Below are 24,863 nucleotides of genomic sequence, written 5' to 3'. Positions count from 1 at the left end.
TGCTGCACTTGCTGCAGTGTGTTCCTTGTTTGCTTCCTTTGTTTAACCATTATTTGTACTAAAACATTTTAAAGTTTTATTTTATTTCATTTCTTATTATTCATTATCTTTACTCAGTAAACTTCGATGGTCTTTAATGAATGAGGAGATGGAACTCTAACCTGAAATTTAAAGCTTTAAAGAGTTATTCCTGGTAATTTTGTGTTTGCAGGCACCGAGTGCAGTACAGTCAATTACTCATGCAACTAAAGACATTATCAAAGATGTGACACTCGGAACATGATAATTAATAACCCAACTCCAATCATACGCGTGTGTGTGAATCCTATATATAACTCCGATAAAAGAAGAAATGCAAGGAGAAAAATAGACAGAATTAAAAATATATAAGCAGAAACCACAAAATGTAAAAAAAACAAAGAGTGCCAGAAAAAGGAAGTACAGTAAACAGTAGGGAAGAGCGGGGCGGATCGGGGCGGGTTTTGGATAAAACCGAAACAGCATATCCTCGGTTTTTAAAATTTAAAACCGCAACCTAAACCACCGGTTCGGTTTTAAAAACCTCGGTCGGTTTTTATCGGATCGGGTTCGGTAATAAAACCGCGTCCAATAAAATTAGCAAAATAAATACAGAGTAATAAAATTTTTAAACATTCAAAGTACAAACACAAAGTACATTTGTTCCGAAACAAGAATACAAAGTCATAATAAATTAACAATCTAAGTTAATGAAAATAATGAAAATTTCATAAACTTTGAAATGATATTTTATAGGAGCAATCCAACAGTGGAAAGCATGACCCGCGTAATGTGTGTTCTAAGTGTAAGAAAGTGACTGAAAATTGAAAACAACTGGGGCAGTCAATAGACTGAAGGGGGAGAAAATGGGAACAGTAACATATTTGTATATAGGTTATCTGATTACTGCTACTGCATTACACAAGAGGCGTGACTATTTATATACGACTACAATGGTATTCTATATGCTTGCCAAGGTTATTTCGATGTCATGTTGACCTACTGGTGCTCATGTCATGCCTTACTTGTTTTCTCCTGTTATCTGATAATAAGAAGCAAATTTGATTGGATTTCGAACAAATGGTGGGTCGGGTTGAGTGTTATGCTCAAAACCAAAACCAAGTTTTTATCATAATAAAATAACCCTGAATCATACAAACATGCTCTGTTAAAAAGTAATAACTACTTTTAACTTCTGTTAAAAAATTAGATGTATTTATTAATTTTTAATATATATATATATTAAATATATTCTATTTATTTATTTATTTATAATTATCGGTTCAGATCGGATTTTTTAGGCTCGGTTTTCACCTATAACCGAACCCGGAAAATCGGTTTTGGTTTTTAATTTTGCGGTTTCAGTTTCGGATCGGATTTTTGCGGTTCAGATTTTAACGGTTTTTAGCGGTTTGGGTTTCGGATTCGGATTTTTTCGATTTTCTGCTCAGCCCTAGTGACAAAAATTGATATCTATTTTTCGGCACATTCATACATCGTAACCCCCACGGTGGATAAATATGTAAATATGTACTCTCTCTCCCTTTCCCAAAGTGAAGCTGTAAAATGAGGTAGCTATAGCCTATAGGACGTTAAATTGACATAGAATTGTGCCATGATTATTCTTTTTAAATACAGTAAGGTTGGAATTGACTGTCTAGGATACGAATTCAAATTAACGTGCACAAGTCTCTATCTAGGGGCGATGTACAAGAAAAGCACACATAGAATAAACTGTTCCGGAATAAGTCCTTGCCTTGCTTCAGCAAAATTTCATAAAATGCTTGTAATCTACTGCACTTCTATGCAGGATCTTGCAACAAACATAATGGTATATTACTGCACTCTAAAGGAGGAGCTGAAAAACGAGAGCACGAAGCAATAAATAAAACAATAGCAAACAGAAAAAAATGTCTACAGTCAGGAATTCTTTTGAAATGACACTCCAACTAAAAATGGAGCAGCGTTGTTTACTGGCTTTAAGCTACTTATTTGAACAAATAATTTAATCAAGCTTGCAACAATCACATGCAATGATAATGAGATTGATAACTAAACGTCAAAACTTGCCTTGAAAAATTCATCCACCTATCATCAGTTGTTATTGCACAACTACTCCAGACTGGAACAGAAGAGTGGGATATATGAACATATAAATTGACATTCCACTGTCTTTTAATCATTAATGTAGTAAGAAAACAAATAGGAACTAGTTGGCAGATAATTGTTAGCTCCATCAGATCAACCTATAAAGCAACATTTTCACCACCTTCTTCATTTACATACATACAACTAGAACATTAAACTATACCAAGCAAATAGTATTTATTTAACTCTCCCAATTTGAGTTTATTCAAACAGTAATGGAAAGTTTAAAACTTGCCTCAGTTCTTACCATTTCCTTTATGGTTCTAGTTGCTTGTTCCAATTTTGGAGTCACAGCTGCGGTCGAAGTTGTTGGAGCACCCGCACCATCACCAACAGTACAGAGTGCTGGCACAGCATTGTTTGTTCCTGCAGCACTTGCAGCCATGGCTTCCCTGGTTGCGTATTTTATTTAAGCATTTCTTATACAGGAAGGCTTCTAAAATTGATATTTTTTAATGTAATAAAGTTCTTCCATGTTTGTTTACTGAAGAATGAACGTCCAAAACTTTGTATAATTACTCAAAATTACATTTAAGGTACAGTATGTGATTGTTGACAGATGCTAAATGCTATCTAAACATGCAACACAGAAATTTGAGTAGAAAAATGTGAACTCCAAATAAAAATGATAAACGTGCAGACATTAAGGGTATATAAAGAAAAGCAAGGAGTACTAACAGATAGAAAACACACTAATACTAGGAAATACTATGACTAATGAAAGCATATATAGCCAAAAGTAGAGAGGGAAAATAAATATAGTAGTCGAAAAAAGGGTGAAACTCCAATCAGCTTTGTATATATATTTGTTTTTATGAAAGTAATCAGCTTTGTATATGCTAATAGCACTCCTTTGTTGATTCGTATTATAGATCATTCCTTCATATACAGCATACAGTCATAGAGCTGTTTCAAATGCTTAATGCTAGTAATCCTAATAAACATTGATGCATCAATCCCTCATATTCTATTTGTACATCATACATGACTTCTTTAAACCAAAAATTAGTATGTTTAACTAGAAATATGTACTGTATGTGTTGCAGTAAGATTGTTTTTAAATGGCCTCAACACAGAGGGACTATTTGTTTGTTGGACAAGGACATATTGACGCGATCACCATTTCCTACTTTTCTGGATCAGATACATTGGACGAATACCATGACAAAGATAGCATGTTTCTTGTGCATCTTCAATCTTAATAACCTTGAGACTTGCCTCATTACATGAAAGAATGTTAAAAATAACAATTTTTTAGTACAAATGGCTGAAAATACCCATTCTGAAAGTGGATGGCTGAAAATACCGTTTTGGATACGCAATTACCATTTGGGTATCCTGTTTTGTACTAGATACGCATTTGTCAAATGGGTATCCAATTTATTTTTTTTATTTTTTTTAAGATACACATTTGGCAAATGCGTATCTCAATGGCAATATCCAAACTACAAATGCGTATCTTTAGTAATTTTCTTAGATACCCAATTCTCAAATGCTTATTACACTTACCCAATTACAAAATGCGTAACCAAAACGGTATTTTCAGCCATGTGTTTTGAAAATGGGTATTTTCGGCCATTGCACCCAAAAAATGGGTATTTTTAAACATCACCCTCATTACATCTACTGTTCTACTTTCTGATTATTTGAAAATACAGTTTTAATAAAATCGTAGATAAATAACAAGTTTTGTGTGTGTTTAGAACAAACATTATAAATGTTATTGATGGGATTCGAACCATAAAACTTTGTTAGTTCTCTAAATATAAAAGTATTCAATATTCTTAGAGCTAACAGTTCTTATCTATTTGTTTTAAAATATTTAATGGTTGTTATTATTTATGGTTTAATTGCATAGTGCATCCCTTTGATTTGGACCATTGTCACTTTGGTACCAATTATTTGAACAATTGCACTTCGCACCCCAAACAAGTTTGGGCGTTGCACTTTGCACCCTTTCCGTCAATTTCTGCCGTTACCGTTAAATAGGTCAAGGGTAAAATAGTTATTTGACAATGTTTAATTACATTTTGACCATTAAAATTCAACATATTTTTCATTTTACCCTTGAATATTTTTTTTAACAATTTCGACCTTTAACTATAAAAAATATACATTTTAACCATTTTATTAAAAAAAAATTACGATAATATTTATATATAGTTTATTTACGAAAATTTTATATTTTCGATAATAATAATATATAGTTTATTTTATTTTCAAAATTTTGAATAGTTACATTTAGTTTATTTTTTTATTTTTTGAAAATTTGATTTTTTTTCCGATAATAATAACCCTCAAAATGATATTTTTTGAAAATTTGTAAAAAACGAAAGTGAAAGGTAATAATACGATTTTTCCAAAATGGTAAGCCTCATTAAAAATGGAATTATAACGAATCAAAAATTAGATAAAACGTACACCCAATGAAAAATTGTAAAAATGAGTTTGTGTTTATATTTTATTTTTTATGATTATAAATTTAAATTATATATGACGAATCATACTAATTTTTTATGAAATAATCTGTTTTTTTCGTATTTTGTATTTTTTTTATTCAATTATATTTCAAATATTCTAAATTTTAAAAGTGGAATAATTGTTTTTAATAAAAGGGTTAAAATGGACATTTTTTATAGTTGAAGGTCGAAACTGTTATAAAAAATGTTCAGGGGTTAAGATGAAAAATATGTTGAACTTCAATGATCAAAATATAATTAAACATTGGCAAATTACTATTTTAACCCTGAACTATTTAAAGGTAACGGAGGAAATTGACGGAAATGGTGCAAAGTGCAGCGCCCCAACTTGTCTGAGGTGCGAAGTGCAATTGTTCAAACTATTGGTACTAAAGTGACAATGGTCCAAAACAAAGGAATGCACTATGCAATTAACCATTTTTTTATTGATTAACCAAAACTACAAAAATCTCAAGCTTGCGTACTATATATACATATATACAAGAGGTTTCTCTTATTTAAAAAGGTTATATAGATGTGGTACAAGTTGTAATCTGATTATTCTAATATATTTTCTTATATATTTATAAATTCACATTTACTATAAATATAAATAATACTTGAAACACATATATATTTACATATTTGTGATTAATAATATTATTTATATATTTCATTGCATAAATAATGAAAGAAGATATAATAAGTACACTATATATATTTGGATATCATTATTATCATAACAATGATAAAACATATTATTCTATAAACATGTTTATTTTTTGCCAAACTTAAATGTTTTCAACGAAATAATGTTTTCATAAAATATTCCATGTAAACTAATATATTTTTAAGATGATCTAGTTGCTAACATATGTATTCTTCGGAATCTCTAATAATAGTCGATCCGATTTAAATTAGAAAAAAGCCCGGCCCGATCCGATCCGGCCCCGAAAAAAAGCCCGATTAGGCCCGCCTCGAGGGCTCAAACGGGCTCTGACATTTTCGGAAAGCCCGGCCAGGCCCGGTCAAAGTCAAAGCCCAAAAATCCCGGTCCGGTCAAAGCCCGGGGGCTTTTTAAGGCTCGGTCAAAATCCGGCCCGGTGGGCCTTTTGTGCATCTCTAGGTACAACTAATATCAAAATTTTAAAATCATGTGTGGGCGACGGTGGTTTTCATTTTCGCAGCTTATACACATACCACACTTATTCAGTATTCAATGCCTAATTAATATATTTTTTAAAATAAGCAGCAATAGATTAGTAGAGAAATAGGTAAAAATGGGAGGCACCTAATAGCAAAAGGGAGCAAATTTACACTGTCAAGCACTAACCATAAAAACATTACCCAAACATGAGCAAAAGTGCTACTAGAAGTTACAGACAAAAGCAACAGGAAACAAGCTAAGGGACCGACAACTGTGTTTCCCCAAACTACGTCTCCCAAACATTGTCAACGAAGAACTCCCTCTACGTATTCACTTAATTGTCTTTATAATATAATTTCAAATTAACGCCCAGGGAAGCGGGCATTCATTGTAGTTATATTCGAATTAGTACAGATAGATCGAAGACCATTCTTCTCGAAAACTTATTTAGTTTAAGGTAATAGCATCTGATGTTTTTTATAAATTTAATAAGCAAAAAGCCTATATGACCAAATTGATTCTTAGCAATTACACATTAACCAAGTCATTTGCTGTACAGCATAAGCTACATAAGCAAAGAAGCCTATATGGCCAGATTGATCGCCAACTGATTCACAAAAATACAGAAGCCTTCTCTAAGGAATACTTTAATATAGAGTCCATACATTTTTAAAATAATTATTTAAATCAGCTACAGCACATCAAATTTAAAAGGCCACGCACATATATAGTCAATATTTGGAACTGAGGTTGTAGCACACTAGCACTGGAGTCAGGAAAGAGTTTTAGAACACAAGTATCACGGAAATGAATAGCTTATAAAGATATGAACAGGTAATAGTAAGCCTGAAACAGAAGTAAAGAATTAGGATAACAGCTGTGACTTACTAACCATTTATGTGCGTTCCTCAGTCTCTGTGATAACCAAGGTTGGTGCGTTGTTGAAAATTCAGGGTAAATTGGCCAACACCTGCAAGTAATGTGACCACAAAGCTCACCATTTATAAGCCAGGGGCAACTGCTCAGCCTTTAACAAATCGTAATCATCAGACAAAGGCCCTAAAAATCTTAATAAAACTGAATGCCAGTGTCTTGGAGATTGGACAGTTGAGAAAGCTTATATTCAAATAAATAGAGTTGAGATTATCTTTTCTTTCCTTCTTTAATTTTTCTCAAGAAAAACTTAATCATTCTTATCTTCTTTTACATATTAAGCATATATTGGTCTATAAATGATACTTCAAGTGACTTCTTCAGCGATTCTTCCAGAGTGTACTGGACTTGCATATTACTAAATAAATAGAGTTAACATAACATTCAAAATTTTAGATAATTTTTTCAAAAGAAGCTTATTCAAACTTAACCAGAAGATGAAAATAATATATTATTAATCAGGAAAGAGGAATATGCTATAAAAGGAAATTTTCCATAAAGCACAACCATTACAAAACTACTTTAGTAGACTAACATTGCTAACATTATTTAACAAAATTTTGATAGTATATTGAGATAAAAAAAGCTAGATGATAGACTTGATGGAATGAACCTGTAGTATCCTGCTAGCTAATATCACAAGCTGAACTTTTGGTTGCTAATATCCTAGATATTGGTGCATATTATATTTAAATAATCATAATTTGCATGGTGCAATTATGCAACAACAGCAACAGCTGGAGACTTTGATTGTACCCATGATATAATATCTTCTTTTGTTGCCACAAAAACCCCAGCTTTGTCTTCACTCTGCGTAAAAGGAGCCGCAAGTTCCTTCACATGCAAATCAAATGAACTAGCCAGTCCTTGAGAATATTTGTGTGTTCCTGTGCCAGTGTTGGCAGACAGTAGTTCTGGCAATGCCTCTTGACGTTCAACAATCTTAGTCAGAGATTCCACCCATTCTTCAAATGCAGTGTGTGCCGCACCAACTGATAGCGATCGAACATTTAAACACCACTCCTCTGACGTCTTAGAGTGTAAACCTGGGTACAAGCCGTGCTCAGATCCTATATAAAGCAACTCGTGTGCTCTTTCTTGAAGATTTCTCTTTCGGCATATATCAATTAAGCAATTGCAAAAGGGTCTTCGAGCCTCAACTGCAGTGTTATTTAGTATGGACTTGAAAGTTTCTTTTACGGACCCATAAACGGTATCTTCCTCATCAAGCAACTTTATAAAAGCAAATAATTTTGGACTAGCTTGTTCTAAACAACCAAGGACCTTATCCAAGTCCTCTCCCTCAAAATACGAGGCAACAGAGAGCAAGCATCCACAGAGCTTATCATCTGGCCTTACCCCTCTGGCCATTGCAAATTCATACACCCTGACTAGATCATCAATTTTTTTGGCCCTTCCTAAGCACTGAATCAGACAAGTGCATCCCATAACATTGAGCGAAACATTCGATTTGGCCATCTCCTCGAACAATTCCAGTGCCTTGTCAACATTTCCCCCACTTCCATATATATTCAGCATTGCAGTGTAACTCCAACTATCAGGTCTAAAATTCTGCAACCCCTTCATTTCCTTAAAAAGCCCCTCCGCTTCCTCCTCTAACCCAAGATCAGCACACATATTCAACAAAGTATTATAAAGAAAGAAATCCATTGGCCATGCATTAGTCTTTATGCGCCCCCATAGCTCCAGTGCATCACGAGCCCACCTTTTCTTACCATAAATCTTGACAAGTGCAGTCAGTGTTTTGGCATCCGGAGTAATACCCGCATCAATCATATCCTCAAACAAACTCCTAGCCAAACCAGGCTTTCCAGCTTTACCCAATGCCTCCAACAACGTATTATACACAACCAAATTTGGTCGAACCCCAAGAGCTTTCATCTCTTGCAACACAAACCTAATACCATCATAATCCCCAGCCTCACCGTACATTCTCCCCAACACCGCAAAAGCAATAGAGTCAGGTTCCCACCCACTAGCCCTCCCCCTCTCATACAAACTCATCGCCTCTTCAACCTTCCCTAATTTCGCATAAACATCCAAAACAGCCGAATACGTAACCTCATCCGGCATCAACCCCGTCTTATACATCCTCTCAAACCACTCCACCGCCTTATCCGAAAGCCCACATTTTTTAGCACAAGAAATAATAGTCGAATACGTAATATTATCAAGCTCAACCCCATTACCAATCATCTCATTCGCAAGATTCTCCACAATCTCAAACTGCCTACCAAACCTCAAAGACTTCATAACCACATTATAAAATATCGTTTCGATCGGAAACAACTTCTGGGCCTTCAACCAATCGAAAAAAAGAACAGTCTTTTCCCAAGGTTTCAAACTATTCAACACTAAAAGCGCATTTTCTCGACTAGGCAACTTAGGAATCTCATCAAGAACAGCCAAAAAAGCCTCGTCATTTGCTTCACATTGATTCAACTTCTTAGCAAACAACTTAAGGTCTCTAATCTCAGGAGAATACTCATAAGAAGCCTTTTTATGTCTTTGTAAATTAAGCACAGAAGGCTTGCGCCTAGCAGGATTGACCCAAGTGGACTTGGGCTTAGACTTGAATTGGGTATCTTTCTTAGGTCCATCAGAGAGAGTTGTGTTGGAGAGAGGCTTCAATTGTTCAGCTAAAGATGGGTTTTGCTTTTGTGGGTCACTCACATTACAACAAATCTTGAATCTTTTTGTTGGTAGTCTTTTAGGGTGTGTGAAGTTGTGTGAGAATTTTGTGTAATTAACATCAATTGCAGAAGAGAAAGTTGTAGCCATGTATGTATAATATAGGTAGAAGAATGTAGCAGACTTACAAGTTTGAAGCTTTGTGCAAAGAAGATGAGAATGGTGGCTGATTGATAAAACTTTGTAAAACCCTGGTGTGTTGTGATATTTTAGCAAACCTTATCTCTTTTGTTGAAATTCTTGAAAATGACTAGAGCTTTGTTTCCTCTTGTCATGTTAAAATTTAGTATTTGTAATTTTTAAAAATTACTGTATTTATGAGCTGACATAAGTATTAATTTTAAAAAAAAATAATTATAGTTACCAACATAATTAGTTGCTGCTACTCATAGCACTATCAATAGTTTTTCACCGCAGTGAAGTCCTTCCTTGATTGGTTTTAAGAGATATGTTTGCGGTTCTTGGTGTTATCCGAGAAAACTCGATTGATGGTTAATGCATCATTCTTGAGGTTCATTTGAGTCCAAAGCCTATTCTATCACCTGTTTGGCAAATTAACTCATCCATCACATTCAATCCATTTTGAAGGTTAGAAATCCTTAACATTTCACTTCCATTCTTCATTTTGTCATTCAACATAATTTATTTAGTTTCCTCTTTTTAAATTTATATTACCTTAAAAGAAACTCCTGTGATTTGTAAAATATTTTTAATATTATCTATTTTTCCTAAATTTAGTTTCATGAAATGTTTAAGATGTGAAATTTGTATATTTAAAATTTTAAATTTAAGCCATGGTCAATTATCTTTAATTTTAGTTTTATTTCAAAACTCATTTCAATCGTATAACTTTTTTAGCCTGCGTGAATTGTATAATTTTTTAGCCGGGTGAATGGTATATATTTGATAGGGATAACTAAATTATGATTGTATAATTAAATACTGCATTAATTGTACAAGCTGTGGGCTGCTAGGCCCAATAAAAAGATATATGAAACTCAGACCAGAAAGGTTAAGCCTGATGGACCATATCAGGCCTGGTGGAATAAAAAAGGCCCAAAAGCCCTGATTATTAATTAATTTCGTAATTAATTAATAAGGGAAAAATCAGTTGTTGAGAAGAGTCCCGATAAGGATATAAATCCTTATAGATTAGCCTCAAGGGGACCTAAAAGGATAAGGAATCAGCTTCCTACTTCCTAGGACTCCTAAGTCTATCCTAATTCAGAGGCTTGTCCACCAAGTCTCCTATACCAAGTCCAATTCAAGGACTCCCACATCTATATAAGGGGCCTCACCCCACAAATCAGAACTACGTTTTTTGACTTGATCCTTGGCAATCAGCAAGGTACGTAGGCATCTTGTTAAGGCAGATTGAGTCACGAAACACAAGAGCAGTCAAATCGAGCCTCGAAGCTCACGTTCCTTAGTATTAAATACAGCAATTATATATATTAGTTTTTAATCCATAACATTTGGCGCCGTCTGTGGGAAAACGGAATAACAACCATGGCGAGAACACGGAGAACAACCAGCACTCTGGAGGAGGGAACACCATCAGGGACAACCCAGGTGATTTCATCAACCGTGGAGGTTCCTCCCCATTCAACTTATGCATCTACTCAGGGGGAAGCCCAGACAGGGGCAACTCATCCTCAGCCACAAGGGACAACTCCCCCGACTATTCAAGGTACGAATCCTCAAGTTCAACAAATACATATACCTGTGAATTCTCGACCCGTCGGGTATGAATATTCAACTATTGTTACCACTAACCCCCCTTATGGGATGCCCCTTCACCCTGAGGTTGGAGGAAGTGGATATGCTGGGCGAAGCGAAGCACGAGGGCGGTCGCCCCCCTATATACGAGGTTTGGATCCTATCCCTGAGGATCGGGAATTTTCTGGTCCATACACTGAGAGAGACTCCGAATCTTCGGATGATGAAGTGGCCCCGAGAAGGAGGCGTCCTGGAAAAGAGCCAATGGCCGATGGAAGGCAACGCCCCCAAAGCACCCCAGGGGCGAATCCCCAAGAAGTGCAGGAAAAGATCAGGGCTCATGAGGCTGAAATCCAAAGGCTGAGGCGTGATTTGGAGGCTCACCAAGCCACCAGACCCCACATACCTCCTAGGGGGAGAAATCCTCCTCCTATCATAGACCTGGATGGTCCGGTAAGAAGAAGGGCTGCTGTCCCAAGAACTGATCCAAGCAATCTCCTTCCCCTTGGAGATCCTGATGATCCAACTCCACCCTTCACAGAAGAGATAATGAATGCCCATATCTCAAGAAAATTCAAGATGCCCACTATCAAAGCCTATGATGGCACGGGAGACCCCGCTAATCATGTTAGGACATTCTCTAATGCACTGCTGCTGCATCCCGTGAATGATGCTATAAAATGTCGGGCCTTCCCTCAAACCCTGTCGGGTATGGCTCAAAGATGGTACAGTCGCCTACCCCCAAATTCTATTGGATCATTCAGAGAATTAAGCCAGGCTTTTATTAAGCAATTCATCAGTGGAAGAGTCCATGAGAAAAGTTCAGCATCTCTTATGAGTCTTGTGCAGGGAGCTAAAGAATCCTTAAGAGATTACCTAAATCGTTTTACAAAGGAGGCTTTAAAAGTCCCAGACCTTGATGATAAGGTAGCCATGATAGCACTGCAACAAGGAACTAGGGATGAGTTTTTCAAGATGTCTTTGGCCAAACGACCCCCTGAGAGCATGTTGCAGCTCCAAGAGAGGGCAGGGAAGTATATCAAGGTTGAAGAAAGTATGAGGAAGACCGTAGTAAGTAATGAGCCCACTGGAGGCAAGAAACGAAAAACTGATTTGGAGTATATCGCTGAGGATAAATATCCTAGAACTGAACAAAACCCTGATTCAACCCCCAAGAAGGGAGGACCTGGGCAAAAGTTCACTGAATACGCTAAGCTGAATGCTCCCAGAAGTCAGATTTTGATGGAGATTGAGAAAGACAGAGATATTCGCTGGCCTAAGCCCTTGAAGGCTGATCCCGCCAAGCTAGATAAGGGCAAGTATTGCAGGTTTCACAAAGATGTTGGCCATGACACCGATGAGTGTAGACAGTTGAAAGATGAAATTGAGTTTTTGATTCGAAAAGGAAGATTGAACAAGTATACTGGAGATGGAGGAGACAGAAATAATAATGGAAGGAAGAACTTTGAAGATCGTAGGAGGGACCAAGATGATCAGGGGCGGAATCCCCAACCTAGAGGACCAGTTATAAACACCATTTATGGAGGGCCGAGACCTCGAGGGCCTGTGATAAACACGATCTTTGGAGGTCCAACTGCTGCTGGATTGTCCAAAAATTCCAGAAAGGCATATACTAGAGAGGTTATGCATATTGTTGGAGAAGCCCCGAAGAGGGCCAGGACAGAAGTAACATTGGCTTTTGATGATTCCAACCTAGAGGGTGTGAAGTTTCCCCATGACGACCCGCTGGTCATAACGCCGATAATAGGAAATAGCCCGGTTAAGAGGGTCCTTGTGGATAATGGTGCTTCTGTGGATATCTTGCTCCACGACACCTTTCTAAGGATGGGGTATAACGACTCCCAGTTGACACCAACCGACATGCCGATATATGGATTTGCTGGAGTAGAATGTCCTGTGGAAGGGATAATTAAATTGCCAACCACCATAGGTACGGAGCCAAGGCAAGCAACGCAGATGCTGGATTTTGTGGTGGTAAAGGCTAGTTCAACTTATAATGCTATCATGGGGAGAACAGGGATACATGCCTTCAAGGCAGTCCCCTCTTCCTACCATTCAGTCATGAAGTTTCCCACCCGAAACGGGATTGGAGAAGAGAGAGGAGATCAAAAAATGGCTAGAAGCTGTTATGTGGCCTCTTTGAGGGCAGATGGAGTCGGGGGGCAGGTTCTTCCTATTGAAGATATGGATGTTCGAGAAAGTGATGAGAATAGAGGAAGGCCAGCTGAAGAATTGGTTTCGGTTCCTTTAGATCCCAAGAATCCTGAGAGGATGACTTTCATTGGAGCTACATTAGAGGAGCCCCTTAGAGGGAAGTTAGTGAAATTTTTGCAAGAAAATAGTGATGTGTTTGCATGGTCAGCAGCTGATATGCCAGGCATAGACCCGGAGTTAATTACCCACAAGTTAAACGTGGATCCAAGCCGGAAGACAGTGAAACAAAAGAAAAGAAATTTTGCCCCGGAAAGACAAGAGGCTATAAAGCAGGAAGTGGAAAAGCTCTTAGAGGCTGGTTTCATTGAGGAGATTCAATTTCCGGAGTGGTTAGCAAACCCTGTAATGGTGAAGAAGGCTAATGGAAAGTGGAGGATGTGTATAGACTTCACCGATCTGAATGATGCATGCCCCAAAGACTGTTTTCCGCTGCCTAGAATTGATACTTTGATTGATGCCACCGCTGGACATGAGATGCTGAGTTTCATGGATGGGTTTAGCGGATACAACCAGATCAAAATGCATAAGGATGACATTCCAAAGGTATCATTTATCACTGACTTTGGTGTTTATTGTTATCTTGTTATGGCGTTTGGTCTCAAGAATGCAGGAGCCACCTATCAAAGGTTGGTGAATAAAATTTTTAAGGATCTTATTGGGAAGACTATGGAAGTCTATGTTGATGACATGCTAGTCAAGAGTCTAGTAAAGACTGATCATATAACCCATTTGAGGGAAGCTTTTGAGGTCCTGAGGTACCACAAGATGATGTTGAATCCCACGAAGTGTGCTTTCGGAGTAGGATCTGGAAAATTCTTGGGATTGATGGTCTCAAAGAGGGGAATTGAGGCTAACCCCGATAAAATAAAGGCAATCCTGGACATGGAACCCCCAAAAACTGTCAAGGATGTTCAGAAACTCACAGGAAGGGTTGCTGCGCTAGGACGATTCATCTCCAAGTCAGGAGACAAGTGCTTGTCATTCTTCAAGTCATTAAAGAACATTAAAGACTTTGTATGGAGTGAGGAAAATCAAAAGGCATTTGAAGAGTTAAAGAAGTATATGGGCCAGGCCCCGTTGTTGGCCAAGCCAGTTCTGGGTGAAGTTTTATTCTTGTACTTGGCTGTTTCAGAAAGCGCCTTGAGCGCGGTGTTGGTTAAGGAGGAACTGAAAGTCCAGAAACCCGTATACTATGCCAGCAAAATTTTGTATGGTGCTGAGTTGAATTATTCAGCCATTGAGAAATTCGCTTTAGCCTTGGTAATGGCTTCAAGAAAGCTGCGTCCTTATTTTCAAGCTCACCAAATTGAAGTGCTAACAAATCAGCCACTGAGAAATATCATTCACAGTCCCAAGGCAAGTGGGAGACTGATTAAGTGGGCAATAGAGTTGGGAGAGTTCGATCTCAAGTATAAGCCATGTATGGCCATAAAAGCCCAGGCACTAGCTGACTTCGTGGTGGAATGTACCATACCCAACCAAGAAGTCGGGGGGCAGGAAGATACCATACCTCAAGACAAGGGAGTCGACAATGGGGACGAGGAGAAAGAATATTGGGTTCTCTATTTTGATGGAGCATCAAAAACAAATTCCAGTGGAGCAGGGTTGGTTTTGCAAAGCCCTGATGGATTCTTAATTGAGTATGCCATGAAGCTAGACTTCCCAACCACAAACAATGAGGCAGAGTATGAAGCCCTGATTGCTGGCCTTGGTCTAGCTGGGACACTTAGAGTCAAAAACTTAAAGGTCCGTGGAGACTCGAAGTTGATCATATCCCAGGTAAAGGGAGAATTTGAAGCAAGGGATGATACGATGGCAAAGTATGTTCGCCTAGTAAGGGCTGTGATGACCCAATTTAATGAATGCCATGTTGAACACATTCCAAGGGAAGAAAATGCTAAAGCAGATGCGCTATCAAAGTTTGCTTCATCTGAGGTTGAAGAAAGTTCAGGAAGTGTGTACTTCCGTGTTTTGAAGACACGAAGCATAGATGTTAAGCTTGTGGCTCCCGTAGGCTTGGGGACGTCATGGATTGATCCCATCAAGGCTCACATTCAGACCGGTTGGTTGCCAAGCGATACAATTGAGGCACGAAAGTTAACTGTTCGAGCACTAAGGTACTCTTTGATAGATGGGATTCTATATAAAAGATCTTTCGTGGTTCCTTACTTGAGGTGTCTCAGGCCCGATGAGGCACGCTTAGCTCTTGAGGAAGTGCATGGAGGTATTTGTGGGCAACACTTGGGGGGCAGGGCCTTGGCTCATAAGATAACTCGTTTAGGCTTCTATTGGCCAGAAATGATGGCTGATGCCAAAGAATATGTAAAGAAGTGTGATCGTTGTCAGAAGCATGCACCAGTCGCCAGACAACCCCCCGAGATGCTGACCTCTATCAACTCACCTATTCCCTTTGCTATGTGGGGGATGGATATTCTAGGGCCTTTTCCTATGGCCACAGCACAAAGGAAGTTTCTGATTGTAGCCATTGATTATTTCACCAAGTGGATCGAAGCCAAACCTTTGGCCAAAATCACAACTAAGCAGGTTGCACAATTCCTGTGGGAAAACATTATGTGCCGATATGGAATTCCCCGTATCCTCGTCACTGACAATGGAACACAATTCAACAACGAGGAATTCAAGAAGTATTGCGAAGAAAATGAAATTGAGTTACGGTTCACCTCTGTGGCTCACCCGCAAGCCAATGGGCAAGCGGAGGTAGCAAATCGGATAATCCTGGATGGACTAAAGAAGAGGATCGAAAAGTCAAGAAATAACTGGGTGGATGAGATACTTCCCATATTGTGGGCCTATAGGACTACCTGTAGAGTCACGACAAATGCAACTCCTTTCATGTTGGCATATGGGGCGGAAGCAGTAGTTCCCGTGGAGATATCACATTCTTCTCCAAGGATTCAGGCTTTTGATGAAAAAGAAAATGAGGAAGGGCAGAAGTTAGCCCTGGATTTAATCGATGAAGTGCGAGATGAAGCACACGCAAAGATAGTAGAATATCAGAAAAAGGCTTCATTCTACTACAACCTAAGGGTTAAAGAGAGGTTTTTCAAACAAGGTGACCTAGTCTTGAGAAAAATAGAGGCTTCTGGTGTCGGACAGAAAGGAAAGCTTGCCCCAAATTGGGAAGGGCCGTATAGAGTCAAGAGCGTTCAGGGTAGAGGAACCTACAAGCTGGAGACTATGGATGGTTTTGAAGTCCCGAGAACCTGGCACGCACAAAACCTGAAGGTTTACTACGTGTGAGATGATCGAAGTACGATTCTCACTCGTCAGGATGGCGAGTAGGTTGAAAAGCACCTTGAAGCTTTGCTTGCTTAGGGTTTATATGTTTTAGTTTTATTACGAAATTTATTAAGACTTGTGTAAGGGATGAATCCCAACCAATTTTTGAAGCTCAGAGAATTTTTCAAAATATGTTTGAATCTCTATGGCATGGCAATTAAATTAGATGCATGATATGAAAGCCCTATAAAAAGGGCCCAATTAGCAGAAAATTAAATGGCCCCAAATTAAAGACCAATTTAGGGTGGACCAAAGAAGCCCAGTTAAAAGTAAGGGGCCAAATACAAAAAGCCAGTCAAAAAAGGGGAAGGCCCAAGGTAAAGGCCTGGTTTGGAAAAGGCCCAGGGTCAAAAATAAAGTACCCATAAAAGAATTCAGGCCCAAATCTTAGGCTCAAATTTGAGATTGGAAAAAATCCAGCCCAGACTTAGGGCCCAAATCAAATATATGGAGTCACAGAAAGTAATATATCCCAAATCTCAGACCCAATTCGATCAGGTTTCATGTTGTATTCATTGTCGAATTAGTTGAGATCGAAAAGGCTTCGACCAAGGCTAGAAAAGGAGGTTAATTCGGTCAAAAATATTTATCAAGACCAAAATGTTCCTGAGGAAATAATCATGCCCAGTTGACAACCCAAGTGTTTGAAAAGCCTTGTATGAATCCCACTTGATTTTTAGGAAAAAAGGGTGAAAAGAAGTCTAGCTAAATTTTTGGCCCAAATTGAAAGCCCAGAGTTGGGAGCCCAATTAAAAGGCCTGTGGAAAAGATGGTCAATAAGAAGCGAGCCCAGAAAAGGGCCTATATAATTAAAAGTAGGAGGCCCAGGATAAGGCCCACTATATTTAAAAAAAAAAAAAAAAACCCAAGTTTTAGCCCAGCATTAGGGGCCTAAATCCAAGTATGTACAAAAATTTATGCAAATGATCTTGACCTATTCGACCAGAAAACACAAAGAAGTCCAGGTCGAATGGCTTGAGCTCGAAATCAAGTCGATCAGGGTTGAAAAAGAGGCTTAATTCGACTAGAAATGAGACCCATTCGACCAAGAAACATGAAAGATTCCTGGTCGAAATCATTGAGGTCAAAATTCTGTCGACCTGGGCAACAAAAGATGGCTAATTCGGTCAAAAATGAAGATCCTGACCGAAAGGGACGAAAATCCTGGTCGAAAACTTCCTAGTCGATAAAAAAAAAAGGGAAAATCCTGGCCGAAATTCGACCAGGACTTCTGCTCGAAATACTCCTGACCGAAAATCCTGACCGAAATTGAAATTTCCTACTCGAAATTTTTCTGCTCGAAAACTATAAAAAAAAAAGAAAAAAAAAGGAAGGGGTGAAAATCCTGGCCGAAAATCGACCAGGATTCCTGATCGAATAGAACCTGCTCGAAATTCAGTCGACCAAGGCATACTGAAGGTTAATTCGACTAGGATCCTGGCCGAATGGATTCCTGGTCGAAATCTGTATAAAAAAAAAAAAGAAAATTCCTTAAAATAATTTCTGAAAAATTCCAGAAATTAAGGATAAAATCCAGAAATTAAGGATAAATCCCAGAAATTAAGGGAAAATTCCAGAAATTAAGGATAAATCCCAGAAATTAAGGATAAATCCCAGAAATTAAGGGAAAATTCCAGAAATTAAGGATAAATCCCAGAAATTAAGGGAAAAATCCAGAAATTAAGGAATAAATCCAGAAATTAAGGATAAATCCCAGAAATTAAGGATAAATCCCAGAAATTAAGGGAAAAATCCAGAAATTAAGGGAAAAATCCAGAAATCCCAGAAATTAAGGGAAAATTCCAGAAATTAGGGATAAATCCCAGAAATTAAGGGAAAAATCCAGAAATTAAGGGAAAAATCCAGAAATTAAGGATAAATCCCAGAAAAATAAGGAAAAATCCCAGAAAAATTAGGGAAAATCCCAGAAAAATTAGGGAAAATTCCAGAAATTAGGGAAAAATCCCGGAAATAAGGGAAAAATTCCTGGAAATCAAAATAATTCCTAAATAAAAGGAAAAATTCGTTGTAAACGTGTAGGTCGCTCCACACTTTACGGAAAAACGAAACCCTGTAAGGGAACAAATAGACTTAACTTCTGGGAAACCTATTCAATGTTTCCCAAAAGTTGGGGGGCAAATGATAGGGATAACTAAATTATGATTGTATAATTAAATACTGCATTAATTGTACAAGCTGTGGGCTGCTAGGCCCAATAAAAAGATATATGAAACTCAGACCAGAAAGGTTAAGCCTGATGGACCAGATCAGGCCTGGTGGAATAAAAAAGGCCCAAAAGCCCTGATTATTAATTAATTTCGTAATTAATTAATAAGGGAAAAATCAGCTGTTGAGAAGAGTCCCGATAAGGATATAAATCCTTATAGATTAGCCTCAAGGGGACCTAAAAGGATAAGGAATCAGCTTCCTACTTCCTAGGACTCCTAAGTCTATCCTAATTCAGAGGTTTGTCCACCAAGTCTCCTATACCAAGTCCAATTCAAAGACTCCCACATCTATATAAGGGGCCTCACCCCACAAATCAGAACTACGTTTTTTGACTTGATCCTTGGCAATCAGCAAGGTACGTAGGCATCTTGTTAAGGCAGATTGAGTCACGAAACACAAGAGTAGTCAAATCGAGCCTCGAAGCTCACGTTCCTTAGTATTAAATACAGCAATTATATATATTAGTTTTTAATCCATAACAATATTATTTTCTTTTAACTCGAGATTACTATACCAACCAAACTAAATCCAATTAATCATATTTAGTTTTGTTTTTTTAAACCGGATCGATAATATAATTTTACTTTAGCCGGGATGAATAAAGTATATTATATAATTCTCCCGATGTCATTATACTTGTTTTTAGATTTTAGATTTTTATTTTAATTTCATGTATCAAAATTATTAATTTATGTAATTGGTAATTTACATTTTATTTTATTTCAAAAAAAGATTGTAACTTTTAAGTTACGATTTACCAAACACATTATCAACTTAATTTATAAATAATTTATGCCTAAAATTATACAAATATCTAAATAACTAATAAATTACGATATTTATGTCACTTATATTACACCTTCAAACACATACCCGTAATTATTAGTGTCAAATGTATATCACAAACGTCTGATCGTAAATTGGCTATTCAGGTCTCATCAAAGAATTATCTCTTTCTTTAGATTGTATAACTTTTATTCAGGATATAAACCCATTTCAACATCTCGTCACATCACACTGAATTACAAATCAAACTTTTCAAGAATCAAACTTTTCAAAATGTTCTCCTATTTATTTGGGTTTTCAATCCCCCTTCTCAGTTCTTCTTTGTTCACGAGTGATATTTATTCAGATATTTTCTAATTTCATTATTCTTTTCATGCTCAAAAAAAATAACAACTTAATATAGTTAACTGAATAATCGTGTCACTAATATTAGGGTTGCTCATGGGTGGTGTAACCCGCAAAACCCAACTTAACCCCACCCTAAAGTGAGCCGTTTTAACCGAGTCGTTTAAATCCATGATTTAGTTGGGTTATTTTTTACTTGGGCCGTTTATAATGGGTTGGGTCAAATTTTACCTATTTGAAAACCTAAACCAACCCAACCCAAACCGATTTTATTAATAAGTCCAACCCATTTCAAATTTATTATACCCCGGCCCATTTTAATTCCATTATGTCCCTAACAAAAAAACCTAGAAAAATATCCATATGTTAATAATTTCAGTATACAACTTATAATTCTAGCAGTGGCAACCTTGCTCCTCACCTTGCAAATGCTTAAAACTATATAATTCATACAATTAACCATGTAAAGATCTACTTGAAGTTAAAAGGAAACCTGAATAATAGAGCCGAACTGAATAATATACATATATGTCCGGAAATATTTAGAGAAGCAAATCTGAAAACGTTGCGAATAATTATACACTAAGATAGTTATAAATTATGTCATTCTGTTTAAGATCCATGGGAATGCTTCTACTTGTATATCCATACATATCTTTGGTTATATAATTATATTCGCATCATGAGTTTATATAACACTGTAAATGTAGTTGCATATCGTTAAAATGATTATCATAATTTTATTTATTTCTTATACAAAGATAAAGTGTTTGGTGTGCTGCTACATTTCTTAGTTGTGTTTACAATGTGTATTTACACCTTCACTTTAGGTGTAATAGGATCATGGAAGTCCTTCCCCACTGCAAACCTTTGGTAAAAAAACGCGAAAAAGACGCTTGCAACCCGATCAATCCAACCCATCACACAATTAGTAGGGTTGGGTTTTAATTTATTTTTTTTTTAGATTGATGGTTTGATATTTTTGTAACCCATATTAAACAAGTTGGGTCGTTAAAATGATCAAACCGACCCAACCCAGCCCATGTGCAGCCCTAACTAATATGTATTGCTGACAATTTGATATGCTACATGTGAACATGACACGAATAAATAGTATTTCTGCACAAAAATTCGGTATACAAACACGAAAAAATATGAATATAATTTATGTTCGGTTTGAATTTTTAATATAGGAACACCACACAAAATAAAGGTACCAAAATATATGTTAATATAGAGCATATAGGTCAGATATTCAGTTTATCCAGCTGGATATTAGCTGGATACAAGTGTCAAAGTTAGTTTCAAATAGTCGGTAGGAGTGTTAGTTAGAAAGAGATTTTACTTTACATTTCCATGTGTATATATTCAATCTACATAATGGAGTTTGTAAGTTTTTCTCAAATCTGTTCACAAAAACTTCATCTTCTTCAAATGTATCTTAAGCTTCACCGTAAATATATGTTCATTTTGCCTGATTATATCATGGTATCAGAGCCTGAAATACATTAATTCCTCTTCATTTCTGTATCTTATCATCATCTATCATCTTTACAATCATCTCTATCTTCATTATCTTAGTTTTTCTGCACTTCTTATCAAAGTTAAAACTCAACAATGGCGGCAAGTTACTCAACTGTTGCTCAAGGTTCAACTTCAACTGGATCCGGTACTTTAATTGACTGTAATCATCCCTATTATCTCAATTCATCAGATCATCCATGGATGCTCCTTGTTACCATAACTCTCTCAGAACACAACTATAGTCAGTGGAGTAGATCGATGAAGATTGCATTACCATCAAAACTCAGATTAGGTTTTATTGATGGATCTTTTACTAAAGTTGCATCTACTTCGAACTTATTACTCTATTGGAATTGCTGCAATGATATTGTTACGTCTTGGATATTAAATATTATTTCTCCTGAAATTCGTCAAAGTATGATGTTTATGATTTGTGCAAACGATATCTGAAATGATTTAGCTGCTAGATATGCTCATGCTAATGTGCCTAAACTGTTCAATCTCAAGCGTGAATTGGCTCATCTCACTCAGGGTACTATGTCCATCTCTGCCTATTTTACTAAATTCACATTTCTTAATGATGAATTAGAGTCTCTTTCTAAAATGCCTAAATGTTCATGCGCTAAATGCACCTGTGATATTAATCAACAATTGGCAAAATTTCTAAGAGCTAATCTGTTAGCTCAATTTCTAATGGGATTAAATGAGACATTTACTGTTATTCGTGGTCATATTCTGATGATTACACCGGCTCCTTCTTTAAGTGAAGCTTATGGTGTACTTCTTCAAGATGAGCAACAGCGAGAAAAATTGCATGTTTCCACATTTTTCTCTGAAAATTCTGCTATGCCTGTCAAGCAGTATAATCCTTATGGAAATAAGACCAATAAACCTGCTAAGAAACAAGTCTCAGATGCCTCTACTCTTTACTGTGACTATTTCCAAACTAATGGCCATACTCAAGAGAAATGTTTCTGCCTAAATGGTTTTTCTGATTGGCACAAATCTTATGGCAAGCCAAAGCTTGTTCCTAGACATCTCAGAGGTAGACCTCAAGTGAATGCAACTTCTGTTGACAAGTCTGTTACTCATGTGCACTCTGCAGATAACTCATCTATTTTTTAGCCCGGTACTTCTTCAGATAACTCAACTGCTTTTTCTGATTCTCAATACAAGCAGATCTTGCAAATGATTCAAGCTAGTTTTAAAGACCTGACTAGTTCTAGTGCTATTGTTGTTGGTTGGGGTGCTTCTGCAAATACAGTGCATGCTGCAACTATTCATCAACACTTTGTTGGCTATGCAAACTGTCAAAACACTGATTAAATGATGTGGATCATTGATTCAGGTGCTATTTACCACATTACTCCATTTCTACACCTTTTGACTGATGTACAACCATTTCAGTCTTCATTACATTTGCCCAATGGCAATTCTGCTGATATTACTCATGTTGGAAGAATTGTTCTGACTTCTGATTTAATTCTTGATCATGTGTTGTGTGTTCCATCCTTCACCTACAATCTGTTGTCCACTTCCAAACTTACTCAAGCTAACAAATGCATTATCTCGTTTGATAACACTAGTTGTTTTATTCAGGACCCTTCTTTGAAGATAGTCAAAGAGATTGGTAAAGATCAGGGGGGACTATATACTCTGCATCAATCTTATGATAATAATGTGTTTCAGTGCAATGCTGTTTCTCATGCTGATTAAGATTTAGCTTTATGGCATGCTCGACTTGGACATCTAGCAGCTTCTACTATGAAGTATCTCTCTTATTTTTTGCCTTCTAACTCATGTGACTTCTCACAATGTGATACTTGTCATTTGTCTAAACAAACAAGGTGTGTTTTTCCTGTAAGCACTACTAAGTATGACTTGTTTAATCTAATCCATGTGGATGTTTGGGGGCCATATAGGCATAAAACGTCTGTTCCACTACATAATTCAAATCAATAGTTATTCATATATTACTGAACTATAAAAGTTTTGTTCAGGGGTACTTGCCTTATAGAGCTTTACAACTATTTCCAATTGACCTTGGACCGACTTGGACGCTCAGGCTTTAACACCTAACCAATAGACTATCCTGGATCCGACTTCAACACTCAGATCCTTCACTTGGAACCTTGTTAAGCTTGTCGACTGATCACTAGGCTATCTTTAGTCTGACGCCAACTTTCGGGTCTTCTTCGCTATCAATTCTACCCGAACGATAACAAATCTCGACTCAAAATTATACACATTATTATAATACACGTAACAACTAGGGTTCACGTATTCAAGACTCGGTTCCGTAATCATTTTCGGAAAATACATATACTTGTTGCTTCGTGAAAATAGGGTTGTTAGTTATATTACAAAACATTTGTCACGACACGCAAGTAGGTTCTATTAGGAATATGTTGTGTACTTGATGATAAGCTAAACAAAACACGTTAGTAGATTTAACTTAGTGAATCTTGTAGCACCCGACGGATGATCAATTATAGTCCCGACGGATGATTCAATATAGTCCCGACGGATGACTAATTAATATCCACCAGGTGAGTAGCTTATGTAACAATAAGTACCATAGCACATTTCTGCAAACAACTTTATATAGATTCTGTAGTAGCTTATAAATCATGTAGACTGCTAGTAGATGTGCAGAATAGGTTGATTAAATGTAAATATAAAATGTCTTGTAATTCTGCACAAATGAAATGGAGTTAAGTGATAAATGGCTACCCGATGGATGATCAACAAAGCTACTCGGCGGATGATCAACAAGGCTACCCGACGGATAATAAGCATGTACCCGACGAATGATCAATTCAAATATCTGTTGACAGTGACAACACAGTCACATGCGTCGAGTGTTTGTAAAAGGAATGTGGTAGCCTGTTTAGCAGGATTTTGAGAACAAATAAGCATTACCATTTTCATGCTATTATGAAGATATTCAAAGATGCTGGAATAGAGTAGTGAAGCAGCATGGAGTTAGACTTGATAGGTACTGTTTTATTATCCTGTCTTATTACCATGTAAACTTGGTGATATATAAACCATGTGTAGGAAGTAGAACAACAAAAAAAATAAACGAAGCAAACACATTTTTAGCTGAGAGACATTTGTAAGTTATATTCTGTAGAATTTCTCTGTAGTTTGTTCACTTGTAAAGCAGCTGTGAACTATTCAAGCTTCACAGGGTTCTCTTGATATATATATATATATATGGTGGATACATTCAAATCCACCAGAAAGTTTTAAAGACCTGAGTTTTTATTACTTTATGTTTGATTAACTTAACTCTGTATTCCGCA

General features: G+C 36.9%; 1 protein-coding gene across 1 annotated transcript; it reads right to left on the bottom strand.

Annotated features, from left to right (window-relative positions):
* Positions 1-7,143: 7,143 nt before the first annotated feature.
* Positions 7,144-9,651, bottom strand: LOC141677515 (pentatricopeptide repeat-containing protein At5g46580, chloroplastic). Its single transcript, XM_074483485.1, has one exon. It carries the CDS (start codon positions 9,505-9,507, stop codon positions 7,423-7,425), a length of 2,085 nt encoding a protein of 694 aa, XP_074339586.1. The 5' UTR covers positions 9,508-9,651; the 3' UTR covers positions 7,144-7,422.
* Positions 9,652-24,863: the final 15,212 nt, after the last annotated feature.

This window comes from Apium graveolens, chromosome 8, assembly GCF_009905375.1.
Source record: "Apium graveolens cultivar Ventura chromosome 8, ASM990537v1, whole genome shotgun sequence".
Classification (NCBI taxonomy): Eukaryota; Viridiplantae; Streptophyta; class Magnoliopsida; order Apiales; family Apiaceae; genus Apium; species Apium graveolens.
This window is presented reverse-complemented; position numbering and strand designations above follow the sequence as displayed.

What these genes read in the sequence shown, in the direction of transcription:
- LOC141677515 (XM_074483485.1), bottom strand. Translation starts at nt 9,507, where the DNA reads ATGGCTACAACTTTCTCTTCTGCAATTGATGTTAATTACACAAAATTC.